The sequence below is a fragment of the Sus scrofa genome, chromosome 4 (genome assembly GCF_000003025.6).
Source record: "Sus scrofa isolate TJ Tabasco breed Duroc chromosome 4, Sscrofa11.1, whole genome shotgun sequence".
Classification (NCBI taxonomy): Eukaryota; Metazoa; Chordata; class Mammalia; order Artiodactyla; family Suidae; genus Sus; species Sus scrofa.
The window spans coordinates 129,249,678-129,274,736 of record NC_010446.5 but is presented as its reverse complement, the minus strand read 5'-3'; the positions used below and the strand labels follow the sequence as shown (position 1 = coordinate 129,274,736).

At 45.1% G+C, this 25,059-nt stretch overlaps 2 protein-coding genes across 2 annotated transcripts in view; one reads left to right on the top strand and one right to left on the bottom strand.

Annotated features, from left to right (window-relative positions):
* SELENOF (selenoprotein F) overlaps positions 1-15,794 on the bottom strand; it is a 28,785-nt gene extending 12,991 nt beyond the window's left edge. The window contains 2 exon segments of the mRNA NM_001085443.1: positions 6,741-6,908; positions 15,709-15,794. Of these exon segments, the coding sequence (NP_001078912.1) occupies positions 6,741-6,908; positions 15,709-15,783 (243 nt within the window). The 5' untranslated portion in view covers positions 15,784-15,794.
* The window catches only part of HS2ST1 (heparan sulfate 2-O-sulfotransferase 1), a 156,473-nt gene continuing 147,778 nt past the window's right edge, over positions 16,365-25,059 (top strand). The window contains exon 1 of the mRNA XM_001925492.6: positions 16,365-16,866. Within this exon, the coding sequence (XP_001925527.3) occupies positions 16,743-16,866 (124 nt within the window). The 5' untranslated portion in view covers positions 16,365-16,742. The remainder of the gene's footprint in view (positions 16,867-25,059) is intronic.

The window sequence follows — 25,059 nt, the reverse complement described above, 5'->3', positions numbered from 1 at the left end:
GTTGGTACAAACTGAATGATTTCATTCTATTCCAATTAATCACCCAATTTAAACTTTCAGAACAGATTAAAAAGTTTTAATGAGCTAAAAGTTAAAAAGCGTACAAAACTTAGGAGCTGCAATATGAAATGAGAAAATACATTAGGCCACACCACAGTCTGACTTTCTGCCTACTCTCTGACCAGGATACGCTCCGTTTCAGAATTCATTACGGTACCCAGATGAATTCCTGGCCTCTAAATTGAAACCTAACACTTACTTCTTGAAAAAGCAAACGGCAAAGGCAGTTTGGAGCTGAGGGCCGCACGCTTTATTAAAAATTATCCTCTGCTGCCACCCCTTCTTCCATTCACCACTGCTGCCTCAAGGCGCTACCTTAATATCAAAACATTAAAATAATATTTTCAGTTCAACTGAACAACTGCTTAAGAGAAACTTTCAAATGACACATATTTATTGCTCCTTGTTAGCTGTATAACTTCAGGCAAGATCTCTATGCCTCAGACTGGGTTACGAAATGCAGATGATAATGGTACTTACAGAGCTGCTGTGAGGATAAGTCAACTCATAGAAAGATTTGGAACAGAGCCTTTATATACTAAGAATTTAATCAATCTTAGTAGCTATTATTATTAAGTAAATATTTATGTCATTATTTAGAATTGTTACTACTCAGGAGTCTTTGTAGTTCTTGCCCTGACTTTGAACTGTTGCCAAATATTATTCAGATCTTTTAAAAAAAACCGCTTCTTGCTTAATGTTTTATATTATAATTAGGATAATCTGTTGAATTAAATTTTTGTTCCCTTTCAAGAAATCAGTTCATGTATCTGATGCTACAGACACTTCCAAAGTGAAGCTATTTTAAGCCCCTGTGACATCTCTGCAGCACCGACAATTTCAGGCACCTTTAGCTTCACCTCCATTCATCCTTCCATGTTTCACCGGCCAGCAGCGTTCTGTTTTTGACAGGCGGAAGCTTACAATTTGCCACTGTTTTGAATAATGATATTTAAGCTGATTTCTACATTACTATAAAACTGCCTAGAGAATTGCCATGTAAATTGAAAATAAATATTTTGATGCTCTTTTATTAGAATTAAGAAAAACTATGTGACATATTTAAAATGTTTGGTTGGGCCTTAAATAAAGCCAAGTTTGTTAATATATTCTTGAAAAACACCAAGTAATGGAAGCCATTAAAGTATGCAGTAAACTAAGGAGTGAAGTTTTGATAATTTTATTTATTTATTTATTTAGTCTTTTAGGGTCACACCTGCAGCATATGGAAGTTTCCAGGCTAGGGGTCTAATCGGAGCTGTAGCCACTGGCCTACACTACAGCCACAGCAATGCCAAATGAGCCACACCACCCCACAGCTCACGGCAACGCCAGATCCTTAACCCACTGAGTGAGGCCAGGGATCGAACCTGTGTCCTCATGTTCCTAGTTGGATTCGTTTCCGCTGCACCAAGATGGGAACTCTGATTTTGAATATATTTTAGTATCAAACCTTTTCTCTTTAAATGCAGTCTTTCACATGGCATTATTTAAAAATGATCAAAACATCACACATTTAAAAATTCAAATTTGCAGTATTTTCCTTATTAAAATGTGTCAATCAAGGACTCAAAAAGTTGAAAGCTAGGGTTATGTTTGACATAATTTATTTCTGTATTTTGTTGTGCAAAGCAAGTAATTACAAATGGTAAAAGTTTTCATACTGCTAGTTATTTTATCATATTTCTTCTTGATTCAACTGATCCAGGAGCTTGAAAGTGGAATGAATACCAGAAATTTCCCCGCATTTGTATTACTGGCAAATCTACCACACGGTTCAGCTATGTCTCCTGTCCATCTTCCTTTACGCTACTTTCCCAAGTGCACTAATGACTCTGCTGTCCTCTGAGTTCTCCCAGATGAGTTTCTTCCTAGTTTCTTCTTCATCAGCCAATCAGATGCTACAGCTACTACTGTCATCACCACCAGCCCAAGTGTTTACCTGGTTCTTACCATCCCAGGCACTCTTCTAAGCAGTGTACATACATTAACTCATTTCATCCTCAGAACACCTTAGGAAGCAGGAGCTATTATCACCCCCAATTTATAAATGGGGAAATCATAATTAGCCAAGATGCCGCCTAGCGTGGCATAGGTGGTTTGGTTTCAGAGTCTGTGCTCTGAGGTAGTATTTACTCTCCACTCCCTCCTGATACAATCAAGACGAAATGAACAGTAAATTAAGGTGAAATAACCCGCTTATTGGTTCATATAAATAAATAACTTGGCTATGTGGATTCTTTTCTCCCCAAAGGTGCTCTTGTTTGGTGACTGGCCAAATATTCAGAATAGCAGTTCAGAGATAAAGTAGGTATGACCGTAATAGAATAGAAAGCACGAAAACTCAAAGGGCGTTCCCTGGTGCTCTAGTGGTTAAGGCTTGGTACTTGCACCGCTGCGGCTGGGGGTTCAATCCTGGTCTGGGAACTGAGATCCCCTATCAAGCTGCTGCACGCAGTGGCCAAAAAACAAAAACACACCAATTAAATAAAATTAATTTGATAGAAAAGAAAGCAGAGGGACTGCAAGGATTTTGGCAAACCGAAAACCTTAAAAAAGAACAGATACTTAGTTAAGATTTAGGGGCAAACAATTCAGCAGAAATGCAAAAGTTCTACAGTAACGATGTTTAGAAGCAGCTGAAGTCATTAAGGTATAGACTTAGACTACATGTTGTGCTGAATAATTAACATCTCTCCTTCTGGCGAGATCAGGGATAAGCTAGGGCATCCTCATAAATGAAACAGAAACGGAGCTCTGTGTTGACACTGGATGAGCAATCACCACCCAAGTGTCGCTAACAGAAAACTGAATCGCAAGGACAAGTTTCCCATTCCTCATACGTAGGATGTGTAAGTAAAATACTGGAAAAAGGACAGGCACTGACGAAGTCCAAGTGTACTTTCAACACAATTTTTCACAAGTGACCTTTCCAACTTGTTCTTCGTAAAAACAGCCCTACTGAAGGACAAAAAACTCATGACATTCTGTAAGCTAAAGCGAGGGATTCACAGAAATAAAAAACAGTTCTGGACTTCAAAGAGCGCGATACATTGGGAGAGAAAGAACAAGCCCAACAACATGCACAACACGATGGCGCTAAGTGCAAACGCGGTGTGTCCGGGGCTCTGGACGCGGACGCCGGAGGTGGAGCCAGTGAAGGTGCCTGGATGCGGCGGGGGAGGTGGGACAAACCCGGGAAGCCTCAGAGCAGGAGAGGGGCGCCTGAGGTCAAACACTTCCATCCCTCCAGCGAAGGGCTTGCCCTTGTAATCGGGGCAAAACCAGCCTGCTCGTCACCGCTCCCTGCTCCCAGAGCTGCGGCGGCGGCAGCGAACGGTTCTCACGTCAGCCACAGGCCTGGCGGGCGACCGGCCAGTGACCCGCCCGAGCGAGCGGCAATCCTTGCCCAAAATATTTCCCAAAAGGAAAGGGAAGGAACTAGGCCTTTTCTGGGGAAGAGCTGTGAGCCATGACACTCAGGAGCTGGCAGTTTCTAGTCTCCCACCACAGGGAAGAAGCCAGCCAGGGTGGAAAAGGGGGTCCCTTCCCGCTGAAACTCGACGCACAAAAGCCGAAGTCACTCAGGTCACTTAGTGAAGGCGCATGGAGCAGCGAGATTTAAACGTTCTTTCTTTCGCTGCTTTGCCTTTTTCACTGTAAGCTACAAATCAGTACACTCTTCACGACTCAGTCAATATCCTTACTAATGTTTGTAAACTACATACCTAGGTAACGGTTATGAGCAAAACTAGTTAGAACAGTAAAACTGCTCACCCCCAAATCTCATTCTAGTTGCTATCTGTGATGCTTACTATGTCCTCTTATGATCAAAATGGGGGGAGGGGAAAAACAAGACCAAATAAAACCGGAACATCCAGTTGCAGAATAACAGATTTTGAAGACATTTTCTGCTTCTGCCTATCAAAGTCTAAACCTCAGCCTGTTACCTGAGTGAGCACCTGAAAAATGATCAGCCGTATCCCTGGACAGACCTATAGAGCACGCAACTAAACAAGAACCAAAATGAGTATGCAGGTAATGCTTCTTTATTACAGAGAAGTTGTTAAAACATTCCTGCATATACACTACAATTTTTCTTCTAAAGTATATTCCGGAGTTTCCGCCGTGGCGCATTGGAAACGAATCCGACTAGGAACCATGAGGGTTGCAGGTTCGATCCTGGCCTCGCTCAGTGGGTTAAGGATCCACCGTTGCCGTGAGCTGTGGTGTAGGTCAAGACATGGCTCGATCCCACGTTGCTGTGGCTCTGGTGTAGGCCCGCAGCAACAGCTCCAATTTGGCCCTTAGCCTGGGAACCTCCATATGCCACAGGTGCGGCCCTAAAAGGACAAAAGACAAAAAAAAAAAAGAGAGTATATCCCAATTATTTACACACACAGTATTTTTAGTATGTTTACATAAGGCACTAGTCTCTACATTGCGTATTGTTACTTTCATTAAAGTGGGACCAAATAAAACTAATTTCAAAGTTCAGCCTTAAGCCAGAGCTGAAGGACACAGAAAGCCGTCATTGGCGTCGTCACCTACGACTACGAGCCGGCAGAGAGCCGCACTGCGAAGGCCGAACCGAGGCCGCCCTGGGCTTGAGCGTGGTCTGCACCGAAGCGGAGGCTCGCCTGGCGTGCCAGCTGCACTTCCAGGACTGTTTTAAGTGTTTTATCCCGCTAGCCTCCTAAAGAAAACCATTCGCGGACTGTGTACAGCACTGGGCTCGCAAGCGCTTAACGAGAAGCACATCTTACAGATGAGGCAAGGAGTGAAGAAAAAAACAATGGGTCAAGTAGGAAGACACACGAGGGTGCAGACTCCCTTGCACTTAGATACCACCATCATTTCAGCAATTAGTTAGGCATATCTTAAAGGGCGACTCCTTGCCTGCTGCTATTGCCGAGCTGCAAGGTGTCAAGACATCACATCCAGCGCAATTAATAATGAAGACGGAACAGGAATATAATTAATTTGAGCAGTATGTGACTGAAGTTTGGCTCCACTAAAATATCACAAAACGTGTGCATTATAAAGAGTTGCTGGGAAAGGACACTAAGTAAAAATGGCTTTGATATGCATTTGGTTTATAGTTTAGGCACATCTGATATCAGTCAAAGGGCAGAATTTCTCAATTTACCCTTAATTACAAGGGCGTGTGTTAAAGATTGTTTATGATAAACACCTCTTATTATTTAATGCTTTTAACTTAGATGTCTCAGGAAATAATCACTGCTGGCTGAGTAGCTGTACAGAGTAACACCTCGAAGATGAGAGGAAAACTCAGGCTTCGGCAATTGGTCCCGCGTGAATGTCATCAAAACACAAAACCAAAAACAAGAGGGGAGGGTCCCTGGAAACGGGGTGAGGCCTGTGACTTCAGTCTACTTAAAATCATGTTTTAAAAACTCGTTTAGATTTTATTTACTTACAATAAAAACTAACTTACATGTAAGGAAATGAACATTAAACCATATTATTGCTAATATATGTGAACCAAGACAATGAAGCCCAGGGAAGACCCGGGAGCATTTCTGGAACACGGGAGCTGCAGGTTCACGACTGAGAAATCCAGTGTTAAATTCTGGTGGACCACTAACATTTTTAAAGCTTATCTGTTTGTTTTTCTTAGAGAACTATAAAACTGTACTCAGTGTTAGAAATAAGCCTTTACTGCCTAATATTGAGAAGACACAATTACTGTTTGAAAGCTTCACAAACTATACACTTCAAATAGGGTTCAGGATATACAACTGAAAGGAGATGATAAAAGGAAATAAAATACGGAGATGCTAACATTTCTCACCCAGACACAGGCACCTCATTAATTCAGCTTTATCTGGATGGTGTAAATGATGTTTTCAAGCTACTTAATAAATTAAAGAAGTCTAAGAATTTAATGAAAAGATTTAGAAATCAAGCAAGTTAATTAATTTGAACAGTGGGCAAAACCCACTGGACAGTTAGAGCAAGGTATTCTTGGCCGTGTTCAGGTGTTAAACATGAGATTAGGTTAGTAACAGACACAAATTAGCAGACCCTATTCTTTGTTAACCAGATTAAAAATCATAATTTACTGTTGACAGCCAGGTAATAGGTACTTTAATCTCAAATTTCATTATAACCCTGGGCTCTTACTATTAATGAATATAAGCATCTAACTGATTATTCTTTGGCTTCATGTGGCCCTAAGCTAGGACGACCAGACTGCTCCGGGATCTAGGCACGCGGCAGTGGCCCTGCCTCCCCTCTGCTGGACCGCCTGGCAGGATGGGGTCTCGCAGTAACCTCACTTTCCCGCCTTCTTGTTTTTCCTTAAAGCCTGCGCCTGGCGAGGGCTGAAGGCCGGCCGACGCCAGATCCGAGCCATGGCTCGAGGCCATGCTGGATCCTTAACCCGCCGAGCGAGGCCAGGGGATCAAACCCATATCCTCGTGGATACTAGTCAGGTTCGTAACCCGCTGAGCCACAGCGGGAACTCCTGTACCTTTCCTTCTTATTTGCTTTGATAGCTCTACTGGGCCAGGCAATAAATTAGCTGAGTTTCTGAAACCACAAATGCAAAAGCTCAAGACTTCTTCGCGCTGAAGTTGATGAGGCGAAACCTAACACGGTACCTCACCTCAACCAAACCGTCCCAGGGGCGAGCAATACCAGAAAACGATACATGCCTTCTTGGTTTCAAACTGTGCTTCTTCCTGACAGCACCCTCTACAGTCGGGGTCCAGCTGGAGAAGGTCGAACTGTCCGAGAAGGTCACAGGAGCCGCAAAGCAAATTGCTGGAGAAGCCCAGCTCCCTGCAGGACTCCGAGGAAAACTCTGCCCCGAACGCAGACACCTGAAAAATGAGGAAAAAACCGTGTACAAGATAAAGCTTCCAAAACAGGGGCGTCAAAATCTCACTCACTGAGATGAGTTAACAAAATGCCTCACTTGGAAGTAAATTCTTAATTATTTTTCACATCTACCATCTTATAGGAGTCTTTTTTTTTTTTTTTTTTTTTAAATTTGTTTCTTTTTACAGCCACACCTGCAGCATACGGAGGTTCTCGGCTAGGGGTCGAATCAGAGCTGCAGCTGCCGGCCTACACCACAGCCACAGCCACATGGGATCCGAGCCGGGTCTTTGACCTACAGCACAGCTCAAGGCAACATGGGATCCTTAACCCACTGAGTGAGGCCAGGGATGGAACCCGAGTCCTCATGAAACTATGCTGGGTTCTTGACCTGCTGAACCACAATGGGAACTCTGAGTCTTTGGTTCCTCCCACCTCCCCCACAAATTGTTTTCTTAAAAGTGTGTCATACTGCACGTTGGCTAAAACATGGATTAACAAAAAAAGATTTTTTTGGGGGGGGTCTTTCTGTCTTTTTAGGACTGCATCTGTGGCATATGGAGGTTCCCGGGATAGGGGTCAAATTGGAGCTGCAGCTGCCAGCCTACAACACAGCCACAGCAACGCTGGATCCAATCCATATATGTGACTACACCACAGCTCATGGCAACACTGGATTCTTAACCCACCGAGCGAGGCCAGGGATCGAACCTTCTTCCTCAAGGATGCCAGTCAGGTTCATTAACTGCTGAGCCATGATGGGAACTCCCAACAAAAAGATTTTTTATTATTTATGATATATTGTCTATCTTTTGAAGAAAAATGAATTTTCACTTCATTTCAAGAACTTAGGGAGTTCCCATTGTGGCTTGGTGGTTAATGAATCCGACTAGAAACCATGTGGTTGGGGGTTCGATCCTGGGTCTCGCTCAGTGGGTTAAGGGATCCGGTGTTCCCGTGAGCTGTGCTGTAGGTCGCAGACGTGGCTCGGATCCCACGTTGCTGTGGCTGTGGTGCAGGCCGGCAGCTGCAGCTCCAGTTTGACCCCTAGCCTGGGAACCTCCATATGCCATGGATGTGGCCCTAGAAAAGACAAAAAAAAAAAAAAAAAAAGAACTTAGCACAGGATCTATGGAGTGATCCTATTACACCCTCACACTCACCTTCACTCACCTCCAGCGGGGAGGGGGCAGAGGCCGTGAGGCGGGGGAGAGCAGGGCACAGCAAAATCGCCCTCTGGGGTTTAGGGACCAGCTCCACACTTAGAGGAGCTGTAACCCTGGCAAGGGAACCTCCCTCGGCTTTCATTTCCTCACGGGTAAAGCAGGGATTCCCACACAAAACAGACTGCAGGAAAGATTAAATGAAACAGCTTATTAAAGTAACTGAGCAGAATGATTGGCAAAAGCAGGCTCTCAAAAATAATAGTTCTCTTGGAGTTCCTGTCCTGGCTCAGTGGTTAACGAGTCCGACTAAGAGCCATGAGGTTGCGGGTTCGATCCCTGGCCTTGCTCAGTGGATTAAGGATCCGGCGTTGCCGTGAGCTGTGGTGTAGGTCGCAGATGCGGCTCGGATCCCGTGTTGCTGTGGCTCTGGTGTAGGCCGGCGGCTATAGCTCCGATTGAACCCCTAGCCTGGGAACCTCCATGTGCCGTGGGAGCGGCCCAAGAAATGGCAAAAAAAAAAAAAAAAAAAAAAATTAGTTCTCGTCCCTTACCCATCGCTCAGGTCTCAGAGAACGCGGTACACCTCCTCCTGCCTAAGCTCAAGCCCTCGCCCTGCATCTTCTGCCCCCTCCCTCCACAGGGATGACTCCGCCGATCACGCACATCTTCCGCGCATCGAGTCCCAGGGCTCCGACCCCGCTCAGTGCCAGCACTTCTGAATTGTCACCCCCGTCTGGTTTCTGATCCCACCACTGGACTCCACCTGCCACAAGCCCCGGGCCGCCGAGGCAGCAGAGCAGAGCTGCTCCGCGTCCTTCCGCCGCCCCCGCCCTCCGGCTGCATCTACGCGCTGCGGTTCCCACTTCCGTCCTTGGCGCTCTCGTTGCCGCACACTTTCTACAGAGGACTGGACTTCTTCCACGGCTTCACATACCCATTTATTGAGAACTCTCAAGTGTCAGGCTTCCAAAGCCAATAGCCTACACGAAGTCGCATCCAGACGCTGCACAGGTGCTGCAAATTCAAACTCTCCAACAGCAACACAGACCCTGTCCCCTGAAATCTAGTCCTTCCAATGCATTGGGTATCTGAATAAAAGGGCACCAGCTCCCTGGCCCCCTCGCTGGCCAGGTCAGTCAGCCAGATGCCACACGCTTCCCCACTCTCTCGAGAATCAATTCACACGTTTTGACAGTTCCGTCTCTCCAAGAGCTCTCCACTCTTTTCCTGCCTCAGTGGCTTAAACGGTCAGCCAGGCCCACCTGCCACTTCGCAGCCCCACTCTACTTTTCAGCTACCAAGAACTCCTAGAGTGCCTGGAAGTATAAAACTCCTACCCAAATGGGTATTTGCTCACACTTTTCCCACTCCCAGAATCCTCTTCCCTTTTTCATCTTGTTCATTTCTACTTATTTCCAAGAACCTGATTGGTATCAGTCTACCTAGGAAAAAAAATCAGATCTCAACCTTTAGCCAAAATCTTTTCTGACAAAGAAATTTATTCAGAGCTGTAAAAAAGCACCACTCCTCACTGTACTGTGTAAATCCAGGATTGTCTGACTCCTCAGTGACGTCGGGAACTCTTCGGAGGAGAAGCACGAAGCTCTCGGTGTTCCTAGCACTTGCGCCAGTCCTGGGTCTTAAGCAAATGAACTGGTAAAACCACTGCCTCAAGCAGGGGGAATCTCAGATGGACTGCATCTGGTTGGTCTACTGGACCAAGGGTCTGCAAACTTTATGTAAAGGGCCACGCATAGGTTTGGGTGGCCTTACAGCTTCTGCTGCAACTACTCAACTTAGCTATGGCAGCACAAAAGCAGTCGCAGACAATAATCAATGAATGGGGGTCTGTGTTCCAATAAAACTTCATTTATAAAAACCACGGTTGCTGGATGTGCTCCACCAGCAGACTAATCAGGCAGATTAAAACCCAACGGCACATCCCGATGTCAAAAGCTTTACTGCTGGCATACTCCTCCAAAGTGCTGACCAGCCCCCTGGTCCTACATTAAACCACAAGCTAATCGGATACTGTTTACATCTTTCACTTTGTCTCAGTAATAACGCAGAAGGTACGTCGCCTTTGAAACAGATCAAATATCCCAGTCCAGAGGGAGGGACCTACGACACTTGCTAATGTACTAGTACCTTGAGTAATTTAGTTGCTAGGCAAGTGATCTGCTTGACCTCTTTCACAGGCTAACCTCTATCCCCAAAGAAGGCCACACATCATCCTGCATGTGACAGGCAGCCCTCCACTGAGAAGGGGCAGTCCACGTGCCCTCGCCTTGCATCTGGGCGGGGGCGGGCGACTGTTGTGATCAACAGAGTCAAGAAGTGACACTGGGAGTTCCCGTCGTGGTGCAGTGGAAGCGAATCCGACTAGGAACCATGAGGTCGCAGGTTAGATCCCTGGCCTCACTCAGGGGGTCAGGGACCCGGTGTTGCTGTGGCTGTGGTGTAGGCCGGCAGCTGTAGCTACAATTAGATCCCCAGCCTGGGAACTTCCATGTGCCTCGGGCGTGGCCCTAAAAAGCAAAGCAAAAAAAAAAAAAAAAAAAAGAAGTGACACTGTACGATCTCTGAGGGTAGGTTATGAAAAAGGACACGACCGCTGCTTGGCTAGTGCGCCCAGGTAGTGCCTGAGTCCCGAGGCCAAGGGCAGCCCACGCCACAGAGGGAGTGTGGCCCCCAGCTGACAACCAGCACCCAGGTCTAGATGTGTGAGGACCAGGCCTTCGCTTTCAGCCTTTCAGGCTGAGGCACCAAGGAACATGCCTGCCATCCTGCTGTGCCCCGTCTGAACTGCTGACCCACAGACCCTGAAAGTACAATAAACCTCTAAACGGCAGGGTGATTTGTTTCGCAGCCATTGTGAAACAGGCTATAAAAAGGAAATCACTTTGAAGCTGCAAATTGCTTAACAAATATAAGAAACCGTGTTTTGCAGAACAAGAATCTCGAATAATCATGGGATCCTAATAGTTGGGTTTATTCTGGAATTTACGGAGCACATTTTGACAGGTGGCACAAACATCAAAATATGCATTTGATTCTGACCTTACTTCTGCACAGGAATAATGACCCCATGCCTCACAAGGTTTTGGGGGATTAAAGGCGACCAGGTACAGAGAGCACCTCGTATCCTGTCCAGGGCGCAGCAAGTACTCCGTCAATGTTAGAACTATTCCCACCTCCCGCCGTGAAAGCAGACTTCAAAACTACAGAACATTCCTTACTTTTAAATCACTATATTACAGATGGGACAGAGATAAGGGGAGGTAGAAGGTATTTTCAGTTTCATGGGTGAACTACTTTTTCTCTCTGCTGTCATTGGTTTTACAGACTCAAGGCTTTGAATCTAAGAATATCAGAAGATATTTTTAAGCACTTTATAGATAAATGCCAAAAGCTAAATAATATAGAAAAGTTCAGTTATAAATTATGCCCATCTATCATATTATCAAAAAGTAACAGACTAGCATTTCGATGTGCACAGTTAGGCCAAATATTAAGTTTTAAAGTAATCAGCCACTCTTGAAAGGAAGTTGTAGCTTTTAAGGACAGGACGGGACACGCTGGAATGGGATTACGACTTAGCAGTTCTATTTTCTCCAATTCAAAGCATTCAGCTATTTATTTTCTGGTATCACTGAGTTCTTTCCTCAAACGCGAGGGTTACTGGCAGGGACTCTACCAACTACATTGTGACATCACCTTTCCAGGCAAAGGCCTCAGCTGTGGCTATACATTTGACTATCCTCATACATACGCATGATTGGTTGGCTCCTGATCACTTAGAAAACGCAGATTCCTCATGGAATAACTCTGAACCGATTTCAAATCCCAGACATAAGGGAATACACAGGTTTACAGACGAACCCCATATGAGAAGCATAGTCATTAGGGCTCTTATAAAGCACTCGAGACTTTGCTAAACACTTCATATCATTATTCCATTTAACCTTAACCCTCTCGGAAATAGGTATTATCCCTGCTTTATAGAGACGGATGCGGCGAATAGGTGGTAGCATCACAACCCAGATCCTGGCCTGTCCTCAAACCCTTAACCGCCGTCACCGCCACCCTCCAGAGAACCCGTGACGCACCATTTCCGCACATGCCACAAACCCCCCAAAATGCTGACAGTTACCATCGCGCCACTCACTGAAGTGAGATGGTAACTGGTGAAGACGGGGGTGGGTGTCTCCAAATCAAAGAGAGATAAAGTCACGTTAGAGTGCCTCCAGTACAGTGCCTTTCTGAATGAAGCAATATTCTGTATGCGCTGAAGAACTGAACTCCACTCAGTTTTGGGGCCTTCTCGAAAACAGCTTCCAGAGGCCATGCTAAAATATTTTTTTCTAAAGCTTAAGCATAGAGTGTATTTTCAGATTAAACTGTATTATATCCTACCAGTTGTCATCTCATTGGAATGTTGATAACTCCGTGCTGCCATTAACTTTAAATCAGAGCTATTCGGAGGCAAAGACAGAAGGGACTCAGCTGTGAATGAACAAGGCAGGCGCTGGGTCTCCATCCACAGCAGCCACTCGACCTCGGGCACCAAGAGAATGTCCCTCCATTCCCTAGGTAACCATTCGTCGGGTTCCAAAGCTTAGGTGTATTCATATGACTGTCAACTACTTATTCCATCTGCCCCCCCCATGAAATGCAGTTTTTCTAATTTCTTAGAAATTTCCCCCAAATCTCCCCTACACATCCTTTTTCATTTTCCAAGATTTTGGTGCCTTCTTTTTTTAAACACACTAGTCATTACAGAAGAAAGAAACAGGATCAGACCGAAAGGAAGTTAAAACAGTTCAACGAAGGTGAACTGCTGGGACCTCTCTCAATGTTCAGAGTTGTTATGTGTTTGTGGGACTGGATGGGTTCATCACTGCTCTACTTCAACAACAGCCAGCCAGAAGATTTTTTTTTTTTTTTTGGCTGCACCCTTGGTATATGGAAGTTTCTGGGCCAGGGACTGAATGTGAGTCACGGCTGCCACCTACACCCTAGCTGCTGCAACGCCGAGTCCTTAACCCACTGCACCGGGCTGGGGATCGAACCTGTGCTACCAGAGACAACGCCGGATCTTTCACTGCTGTGCCCCAGCAGGAGCAGACTTTGCTGCAAGAAACAAACACAAATAAACTAGGAGGCCATTCACACCTCTGAGGGGTTGAAGTGAACAAATATGTAGTAGGCACCATACAAAAACACATAACAGAGAAATGTTCCCTGGACTCCCTCGGGCTACACTGTCCTCGGCCTGGGAGCCGCAGGAGCAGAAGGTACAAACCATGCAGCTGCCAATCTGTAACGCAGCAGGAGGTGCGGCGACAGAACAAGCAGGAGAAGGCGAAGCCGACTTGCCGGCCTGGCAACGGACCCAAGCGAAGCCCTGCATTGTGTCTACACCCCGAACTGGCAGGAGAGAACCCGGTACGGGAGACGTACTAAACAGGTGGCCCCAATTCGCCTCATCTACCTTCGCGTTCCCCCAGTGGAGGGAAACGCTGCGAATTAAGCCGGATAGACAAACACTAGCCGTCAGGGGAGGGGCCCTGTGAAGGCACCCTGGGGCCAGGCTTCGTGTAAAGGCAACAGAGCGTCCCTGAGGGCTCTAACAATGCTCGTCCTGAGCTTTGGAAAGATGACTTGGATGCTCCAGAGCCTGGGCCAGTGACAGGTTCCTAGGGGGGCAGCGAATGTGACGGGCTGGGTTCAGCAACCCGGCCAAGGACACATGGAAGGTCACCTGTGAGACCCGACTGACCAAGGGCTCCCCTGCCCGCCTAGGTCAACCCCTGTCCGTGGCAGGGCCACGGTGACACGTCTCTGGACAGGAGACAGGAAGAGGAGACACATCCCCTGGCACCCGCCCCGCCTCTCCCACCACCAGCCCTTCGTAAGCAGGACTCTACATCGCTGCTGAGGCCATCTGGGGCTCAGTCCCTCCGCTTCCGACCCCTCATAAGTCTCTATGCTTTTCTGATTTGGCCTGTATGTTCCTCCCTCACAAACCCAACAATTAGGAAATGGGAGAAAATGAGGTAAGGAGACCGGTTAGAGGGGCTGTGGTGGTAATTCCAGGAAGCAAAAACGGGGCCCTGAATTTAGGTACTACCTGTGGAGGTAAAATGAAACGAGCTGCCTTGGAGATTTTTAAGGGCTTAATGAAACTAACTGGGTTCAGAGAGTGAAAGAATTTAAAATGAAGTGACCTACTGGAGAATGACAGGTTATGTGGACGAGAAGCAGGCCCCCCTGCTGACAGCACCACTAAGAATGAGGCCCTCTCGGATCCTTCAGTTCAGCGGACCTACTGGCTCTGCACGGCTGCGTAAATCAACCGGGGAACTGCTCTGCAGACCCACATATCGAGGACAGACTGTTACTGTAAGCCACTAAGTTTTGGGATGGTTACAGAGCCACAGATTATGAAACAAAGAGGTAGGGAAATCAGAAAAAGGCAACTTGAAATGTTCTTTTTTAATTTTTTCGTGGTAGTGAATGCAAACTACCTAAGACTGACAAAATTTTTTGAGTACAAACTTTAGAGAGGAGTTTTCCAGTACTTTCTAAGGCTTCATATACCTGAATAATGGAATTACTGTAAAGCTCATCAGCGGAGAAATCAATCTACCTCCTGGGTGAGGTTGCAAAAGGAAACAGGATCTTCAAACTCCTTGATGAAAAGTAAGTCCAGGTGTTTGTGTAAGCCTTTGGTTTACGGCCTAACCCCTCGACACCTTGGGTAAATTAATTAAACCAGGTCTCTAGGAGACTACTTTTCAGCAGGCTCAGTAAAGAGAATACCTGAAAAATTAGGCTGATAAAAGACACTTGTAAAAAGTGTTTAATAGGCACTTAAGCACAGTGACTATTAAAAATCATCTTATTCACATAGTTAAACCTGTACTAAAAACTTCTAAGGAAGAATCAGCAAATAGGAAGATGTTTGTGAGTGAAAGGAAAATAGGTCAAAATTAGCCTTTCTCCATTTAAAGATAATAGAACACATCTGTCCTGTTAATAGAGACAAAATTTAAAAAACGTGGTTAAACATTTCGATTTTTGAAGGCGATGAAGGCTATCATTTTAGACAATCAATTTCAAAAACATTAAGCTTTTGTTAGCATAGCTCCTTTTATTGCAACAATGGAGTTTAACCACAAATGGCACTGAAGTGGCGGCTCCGGAATGCCAGAGAACAGAGATAAAAGGCGTCTAACAGGGACTCGGAAACCAGAGCAACTGAGAAAAAGACCTTTCTCGAAGACCTGGGAGTCTTGTCACAAGGAATCACAGTTTCTTGCATTTTTGCCTGTTTAAAAACCATCCTCACCCCTTTGTAAACTTTCCTGCTCTTTCCCCCCTTCCACCGTGTGTCTTACAGATTGCGCGCAAGACAGTCTAAAGTCAGGAGAAAGAGCCGCTGGAAACCCGGGGCGGGAAGGATCAAAGCCGGAATCAAGCCACGTCGCATCCGGGCCGCCGCAGTCGCTGAGGATGCCCGGTCCTCCCCCCTTTCCAGGTGCGGCTCCCAGGCCGGGCCGGAGGCTGCGTCTTCCTCCGCGCGACCCTCCCTGTGCGCCCCGGGGCTGCCGCGGAGGCGACCTCCACTCACCATCTGCAGCGCGGTCGCCAGCAGCAGCCGCAGCCCCAGCGCCGGCCCGAGCCACCCGCCCGGCTCAGCCGCCATCGCCGCCGTCTCCCGTGGGGCTCCGGCCGCCCGAGGACCCTTGTGCGAGGGGCGTCCACTCCAGAGCCTGATCCAAAACAGGCTGCAAGGGCCGTTGGCCTCAAGTTTCTTATTCTGCATAGACGCGCGTGAGCGAAGAGCGTATGCCAGCTTAAAGGGGACCACGTGCCTTTACATGTGACGGAAGCCTGAAGTCGCGGGCTCCTTTCGACAACTCACTTCAGGCATTTCCCTAAACTCCCCAAATCCGTGCTTCCCGGGGCTCCTTCCTTCCCTTCACGACGTTTCGTCAAGCCCCCAAGAAGCCCCGCCTCCTCCGGTCTCGGCCCGCCTCCTTCTCCAAGTTTACCCAATAGCATGCGGCCTTGGTTAACACGTACGGCAAAGAAACCAACCGTAACACGAAAGGAGAGCGAACGCGGGCTCTTCGGTCCAATGAGCACAACCGAAGTGGAGTAGGGGGCGAGGTCTCTGGTTGCCGAGCAGCGTACGTGGGTGCGTGCGCGTGGTGGCGGGGGGGGATGGGCAGGGGGCGGGGCCGAGGCGGCGCAGCCGCAGCCGCAGCGCTGGCGGAGGAGCGCGCGGCCGCGAGCCCGGGAGGGAGGGAAGGAAGGAAGCGAGGGAGGCGGGCAGCAGGCGGGCGGGCGCGGGGGTCGGGGACGGAGGCAGCAGAGAGAGGCTCGAGCCCGGCAGCCGCCTCGCGCTGCGTTTGCTGCGCGGGCTTCTGCAGGGGGCGGCCGTGGAGGCGGCGGAGGGAAGCGGGCACCGGCGGCGTCGGTGCTGGCGCCTGGGGGCGGGGGACCGGGGAGGCGAGCAGGGGGGTCGCTGCGGTGCTCCTTGGGCTGTCGCGCTCTCCCTGCCTTTCTCCGGGCTCGGTGGGCTCCTCCCGGCGTCTCGCTCGCCTCGGGGCCCCGATCCCCGCCCCCCGCGGTATGTCTTGATCCCGAGCGGCGGGTTTCATGGGGCTCCTCAGGATTATGATGCCGCCCAAGTTGCAGCTGCTGGCGGTGGTGGCCTTCGCGGTGGCGATGCTCTTCTTGGAGAACCAGATCCAGAAGCTGGAGGAGTCCCGGTCGAAGCTAGGTGAGGAGCCGGCCCCTCGGGCTGAGCGGTGTGTGGAGGGGCCGGGCCCGGGAGGCCGTGCGCCCCGGGCAAGTGGGCGCTCGTCTAGCCTGGGGTCTGGCTCGACGGCTGGGGGCTGAGAGGGTGCGCAGAGACCTGGGTCTGGGGCGAGCACCGGCCCCAGAATGGTGTGCACTTAGCTTGGGTGGCACGCTGGGCTTGCGAGGTCACAGGGCAGAGGTCGCAAGGCTGGGCTTCCCCGAAGCAGGCATTCCACGGGGAGAGCCAGAGGAGCTCCAACTCGTGGGGAGCGGCTGCTCACTGCCGAGGGAACCGCTCAGGCTTGCGTGTTTGCTTCGTCGTGCGGAAAGCCCCGGCGGTGTCGGGCGAGGGGATTCTAATTTGAGGTATGGGCCCCTGGAGACGGAGCCTCTGGGGCGCCGGGAGGGTCGCGGAAGGATGGATGCGCAGGAATGGAGGGAGGTGCTGGAATGACGGTGAATTGCAGCGAGGTGCACTCCTGTGCTGGGGGCAGCGAGGCACCGTACAACTGCCGGGGGACGTAGGCTGCCCAGGTAGGGCAGGAAAAAGCTTCCACGAGGGGGGTGGAAACGAGGCATCCAGACGCTTACATTCTTTTTTAGCGGCGCTAAAATGATGAATATTCTGAGCTTAAGAGTAGGAACGTACCAGCCATAATGGAGAAAATAAAAATCATTTTAAAAGAAAAAAAAAAAAAGAATAGGAACGTACGTGTATGTTGCTTGTTGATGCTGTGGATCTGGAAGAGGGGGGAACGCCGAAGGGGGATTGCTATAGTGAGATTTAAGTTTATGAAAGGAAAAGTGAGAGTATGCAAAAAGTTTACCATATGGTTAAGGACCTGAGGAGTTAACAGTGCTTGTTTTAGTGTGTGTGGGGGGGTCTAAGCAGAAGTTGGAGTGCGAGGCTGTGAAGGACCAGAAAAAGGCGCAGAAACTGGGTACTCTGAGATCAGTAGGAACTTTGGCGTTTGGAAAGAGCTCGGATGAGGAGGGCGTGTTAAAAGAATGTCAGCAATACATTTTGATTTAAAGATGCGCGTGGCACTTAAAAATCATTTCAAGAGGCTGAATGTGGAAGTGTAATGTGAAATATTTCTATGCCTACACTTTCACCTCAGCATCGTTTTAAATACTTTGTGAAAAGCAAACGATGAAATACCAGCAACATTATAATTTAGACTAAAAAGTGACAAATAGGTGCTACTGGGGGTGATGATTAATTAGTACTTAGGAAAAATGTATCAGAAAATAATTGGAATAGTACACATAGTAACTGAGCAGTTTTGGTAAACTTTGCAAAAAGCCTTGGACACATTTTAAAGAACAAAGTATCAAAGAGCATAAAATACAGGTAATTGAAGTGCAACTAAATTTGAAGAGGAGCTACATTCTAATTCCACTCCTCAACTCCAGGGAAAAATTTACCTGTACAGTTGTGAAAATAAATCAAGTTTATTTACTATGATTTTATTAATATGTATCTTGTATGATGGAAAAATATTACTTTAAATATTGAAAGTTGGCCAATACCCTCTTTCTTTTTGTTTGGATCCCTTTAGCAGCAATCAGGGTGATAATTCTGGCCTGGTGAATTAATGATCTGGCCTTACAGAATGAAACGATTCCTCTTCAAGTTGAAAATTACGTAAAATTTGTACTTTGTTTTATTGCTATTTTCATTTCTTAGACACATTACAGTGGCTTGGGATAACTTCAATTTTTTTTTCTTTTTTATGATTTTATTGAAGTGTAGCTAATTTGCAGTGTTGTGTTAATTTCTGCCGTACAACAAAGTGACTCAGTTACACATACCCATTCTTTTTCATGTTCTTTTCCCACATAAGGGGATAATTTCAAATTTGAATTTTCTTTCTTGCCTAACATTTTTTTCCTGTAGTGCTTGAAGTTTCTATAGGTACAACCTGAATGATTTTAAAAAGAGTTACTGAGAATGTAGAAAGGCACAGAGGTACTGTTTCTTCTCATGACTTTTTTTTTTTTTTTTTTTACAAGAAAGAAACCTTTAAATTCAATTAGAAGCACTAAGTATGGATTGAACTAAATTCTGGAAAAGGAGCCTCAGATACTAATATCAGAAGGAGCTGGCAGTTCTCTGGAGATGCAAAAATCATGGCAAATAAAATGTATAGCTATATATCATCAATCTTTTAATTTAAAAAAAAAGTCTCATGAAACAGGCAGTACCAAAACTGATGTTGCCAATTTGTAATCTTCCTTAGGAAAGGAACATACAAAGAGGCGTATTTTGACAACCAGACTCTGTACTAGGTACTTTATATGTAATATTCTTATTTGCTCTTCCAAGAACACTTTAGAAAGATGCAGGAATGGGTTCAGAGGTTATGTAACTTGACTGCGTAGCTGGTTAGTGGCAGAGTCAGGATTGGAACCCAGGTATGTCTGATTCCAAATCAAGTTCCCTTTAATTCTACCAGGCTGCTTGGGATTTATATTGGCATTACACTAAAATTTAGCAGTGAATAGAATTTTTAAACTGTAATACTAGTGTTTAATTGCATTTATTCCTAAGAATGAATAACGTTCTTAGAAAATTCAATTTCTGACACAATAGAATCAGTTTAGTGTAATGTCTGTTGCTTGTTTATGTCTGTATAATGAACATAATTGTATTACCCAATGAAAGGACTTGAAATAGATAGCTTATTTCTGCTACAGGGGAAAAGAAATCTGTGCTTATTTTCTGTAAGGATAAAATCACAATATTAAAAGCATTTTTATTTTGGCATCAGAAAAATGATTAAACATTTAGCTCTTATAAGTAGTTTTTATTTGTTGTCTTTTTTGTTGTAGAAGATTCCAAAGGATTGCATTTTCTGATAATGCCTTGTATGCACCTTGATTTGAGAATATTTTGATGGTGTGATCTCTAATAAGGCAATATATGTTTTTAAAACTTAGGGGTATTCATTGACCAGTTGGGATATTAACTATATACACAGGAATTCCTAAAAAAAAAAAAAAATTATATAATCTAGTTTTCTTTATCTTTTTTCCCCCAAAATGAATGTGGCAAGACATATTACTCTCGTTTTTTCATTTGCTACCTTAGATATATTTCCAGGTCAAGTTATATAAATTTGACTTGCTCATTTAGTAGCTGTATAATATTCCACTATATTCATGTATCGTAAATTATAAAGCCATTATGCCAGTAATGAACATTCAGTTTGTCTACCCCCCTCATTTTTTTTTTCTTTTTTTGCTATTTTCTTTCTTGTCATTATAAACACCATAAGAAACATCCTTATATGTTTTCTTTTTCTTTTTTTTTTTTTTGTCTTTTTGCTATTTCTTGGGCCGCTCCCGCAGCATATGGAGGTTCCCAGGCGAGGGGTCTAATCGTAGCTGCAGCCACCGGCCTACGCCAGAGGCACAGCAATGCAGGATCCGAGCCGCGTCTGCAACCTACACCACAGCTCACGGCAACGCCGGATCGTTAACCCACCGAGCAAGGGCAGGGACCGAACCCGCAACCTCATGGTTCCTAGTCGGATTCGTTACCCACTGCGCCAAGACGGGAACTCCCTGTGTTTAGCTTTCTACTTCATTACTTTGCTGTTACTTATTACTCTGCATGTTGGGGGTTATTGCTTTTACAAAGTAGTTCTTTCTGAATCTTAAGACCATGCTGTTGCTAATGCTGACTGATGGATCAGTCAATAAAACCTTTGTTATATAAATGTGAGAACTATATACTTGATTGTTTTATTTTCTGTAGGGCCTAAGCATTTAGAATTTGTTGTTTATAGACTTATAACACCACTAGATAAATTTATGAATGCGTTAGGATATAATCTTTTAAATGAGGACAGTAGCTCAGAGTGGATTATGTCACTATCTTCATTGGTTAAAATCATGTGTTCCCTATGGTCCTAAAACCTTCATAAACCAGTGAACTAACTCCAGGGCCAAGGTCGAGACTGCTCTTTGGAATTTGGTAGGTTTTATAAGTGCCTAAAACCATACACATGTGTAAAATGTTCCCAAGAATGATGGATTTCTCTGCTGGTGACATTGTTTGAAACCTCACAGTAGTTATGATTAGAGGATTTGGATTAATTGGAATGCAGTTATTCTAGAATTGCTAATTTGCGTCTCATTTCTGAGTCCTGGGTAAGATACCTAGTGCCATGGAGTAGTCAACTAGAACAGCTGATCTCAGTTGAAGTAATCCCAGGATTTCTCTACCACTCTGTTCAGCTTTCTAAGAACTTTTTGGCACTTAGTGAAGTGGAAATAATAATGAATATTCAAACATTGCTCTCCAGAAAGACCACTTTTGAGGGATATGCTTATAGGTGGATGTTATAATTGTAGTTCACTGTAGCCTAATTATTTATAATTATCTGCCCACCTACGAGTAGCTGCATGTATGTACTTTGCCTTTCTGCCTGTGAATGATGGGTTAACTGCCTGTTGGACCACTGGTGCACCTGCTCCTGCTCCCTCACTCACTTAAAGGCCTGGTTCCAGAAGCTTTCCCTCATTCCCCTGTAGTCATCCTTTCCTCCTGTTCTGCTGGAGTCTTCTTGTTGGCATGTGAACGTGCTATTATTTCTCCTAACCAAAAAATAAAATGATATTTCCTTTGACTCTCCCTTTCTCAGATGACCGCTGTCCCATATTTCAGCTTCCCTTAGCCTGCAAACTAAAAAGTCGTCTGGGTTCACTCTAATTGCCACAATCCCAGTAACTTTCCTAAACCCTATGGTCAATTTTTGGTCTTCATCTTACTTGACCTATCAGTGGAGTTTGACACAATTGATCACTTCCTCTTTTTTGATAGACTTTCTTCTCTCTCTCTCTCTCTTTTTTTTTTTTTTTTTTGGCCATATCCACAGCATGTGGAAGTTCCCAGGCCAGGGATTGAACCCGTACCACAGTTGTGACCTGTGCCACAGCTGTGGCAACATTGGATCCTTAACCTGCTGTGCTGCAAGGGAACTTCCTTGAGAGATTTTCTTTACTTGCCTTCCAATGTTCTCCTCCCTGGTCCTTTCTCTGCCGCCTGTGTTAGATTGGTTTTTTGTTTTGTTTTGTTTGTTTTCCTTTCTCTTCAGCCTCTTAGCATCGAATCCAGGGCTCTCACCCTGGACCTCTTCTCTATTTACTCTTCCTTCGTTGGTGATTTACAGGCTGACAACTTCTAAATACATATTCCTAATTGAGACCTGTTTCGTAAGCATTAGATTCATGTAATTTCTTTGAGTAAGGAAGAGATTCCTCAAACTAATATGGCCAAACCGGATCTTCTGATATCTGTCCACTGCCTCCACACCTGCATCCCCATCCCCAACTCATTTTATCTCTGACCTTCCCTGTCTCAGTTGATGGTGGTCTGTCTTTCCATTTGTTAGGTTTTCCTTGCCTTTTCTTCTTCTCACACTGTGTATCTATTCTGTCAGAAAAATCTTGTTAGCTTTACCTTCAGAATATTCCGAGACTGTGACCACTACTCAACACTTCCACGCTTCTCCCCTAATCAGTTCCCATCATCTCGTCTCTGGATTGCTGCCCCATGTCTTAACTTGTCTGTCTGATTCCACACTTGCCTCTCTACAGACTATTCGTAATGTGACAGTGAGGGTGATCCTTTTAAAATGTAAAACAATCACATCACTCCTCTGCATGAATCTCTTTAGAAGCTTCCTGAATTAGAGTAATGCTATCTGCTTTTAGTCCACAATTTCATTGGCTAAATGTAATACATGGCCCTTCTGTTTCCCCTTTATTCCTGTTACAGATGGTCACTTTGGTGGATGGTCTTCCTCTTGGTGAGCGCTTTGGGTCTTGGGGACCTTCTGTCATGGACTTGTGGCATCCTTTCGGTTCTGGGGCTCTCTGCTGTCAGCCTGGTGAAGAGGCGGGAGGAGGGCATCTTCGATGAGGACTAATTACACCTGTATACAAAGGCGGAGGCTGGGGAGTGGGTTAACTGGTAGTCACTTACCAGTCGCAACTGTGTAATATGGAAAGTGGTGGCATACGCTGGACTTTGTTGAATCCTTTTGACTAAATATTAAAAGCTATTTAGACTTGTTTTGTGACTCGGAATATAGCTGTCTTGATACATGTTCTGTGTGAACATGGAAAGTACATATTCTCCTGGTGCAGGGTGGGGTGTGCTGTAACTGCCAGGTCGAGTTGTTCCAGTCTCCTGTATCCTTCATTTTCTTTCTGCCTACACTTCCTTCAGTTACACAGAGAGGGGTTTTGAAGTCTCTGGTGGTAACTATGGATTTGTTTATTTCTCCTTAAAGTTCTATTCCTTTTACTTTCTTTTTTTTCTTTTTTGAAGTGCTGTAGTTAGTTGCATGAATGTTTAGGGCGCTCATGTCTTCGTGAACTAACAACCCCTTTATCATCATAAGATGACTGTCTTTATCCTTGGTGGTCTTCTTTGCTTGGAAACCTGCTTGGTCTTTTATTAATATGATCACTTCAGTTTTGGTCATGATATTATGGTGTATCTTTTCCTATTCTTTTAGTATTAAACTATTTGTGTCTTCTTAGTTAAAATGATTTCTCGTAGGCAGCATGTAGTTGGTTTTTTAAAAAGTTGTTTATTTCTGTTTTTATTTATGGCTGCGTCTGTGGCATATGGAAGTTGCTGGGCTAGGCATTGAATCCAGGCCACAGCTGTGACCTACACCACAGCTGTGGCAATGCCAGACCCTTCAACCCACTGAGCTGGGCTGGGGATTGAACGTGTGCCTCCATAGGGACTTGAGCCACTGCCATCAGCTTCTTAACCCACTACACCACAGCAGGAACTCCTATAGTTGTGATTTGTATCCAATTTCATAGTTTCTCTTAGAAATGAGAGTGTGTAAAGCATTTACTTTTAATAAAATTATTGATATGGTTGGGTTTAAATCTCTTGAGTTACTATTTTTTCCTATTCCATCTGTTCCTCTTTCTGTTTTTCTGCCTTCTTTAGGATTAGCTGAGCATTTTTGGATTCCATTTCATCTCAGTTGATGACTTATTAACAGTACTCTTTTTTTTTTTTTAAATGGTTGCTTTAGGGTTTATAGTATACGTTACACTGCTTCGTGTTTAGTATAAGAACATTAGTCATTGTGCTTATATTCTCTCTTACTTTTCACTATTTTTGTTAGACATTTTACTTCTACATGTAACTCCTAAGAAACATTGTTATTTGTGCTTTAAGCCGTCAGTTAAAAAGATACAAATTTGTAAAAATATTTTATATTTACTTATACATCTATTATTCCCATTGCTTTCGATTTCTTTGTGGAGATGGAGATTTCCACCTGGTACTCTTTTCTGTCATCCTCAAGGTTTTCTTTTAAATTTACTTGTACTGAAAAGACTACTTGGTGATGAAGTCTTCTCACTTTGAATGTCTTAAAAAGTCTTTATGGCCTTGGTGTTTGTTAGAAGTATTTGATGGGTATAGAATCCTAGGTTGACAGTATTTCTTGCCATACTTTAAAGATGCTGCTCCATTGTCTTTTGGCCTGCATTGTGAGTGATGAAAAGTCTGCCGTCATTCTTAACTCTGGTCAGCTCTACATGATGTCTCTTTTTCCTTTAACTGCTTTTATTTTTCACTAGGGCTTAAGTAATTATAATGGGCCTTGCTATAATTCTCTTCATTTTTCTTGTGCTTGGGGTTTGTTGAGATTCCTGGATTTGTTGGTTTATAGTTTTCATTAAATTCATTTAATTCCACTCAGTGTATTTTTTCAAATCAGGCATTTCTTTTCCATTTCTAGAAGTTCATTTTAGGTGTTAAAAAAATAGAAGTTTTTGGAGTTCCCATTGTGGCTCAGCAGTTAACAAACCTGACTAGCATCCATGAGGATGTGGGTTCGATCCCTGCCCTCTCTCAGAGGGCTAAGGATCATGCTTTGCTGTGAGCTGTGGTGTAGGTTGCAGACGTGGCTCAGATCCTGCGTTGCTGTGGCTCTGGCATAGGCTGGTGGTACAGCTCCGATTGAACCCCTAGACTGGAACCTCCATATGCCACATGTCCATATGACCCTAAAAAGACAAAAAACATAGAAATTTTGTAAAAAGCTTAAAACTTTTATTTTTCTCCCTAGCATGATTTTACTTTATTTTGTTGAACAAATAGAATATAGTTATAATGACTCTTTTG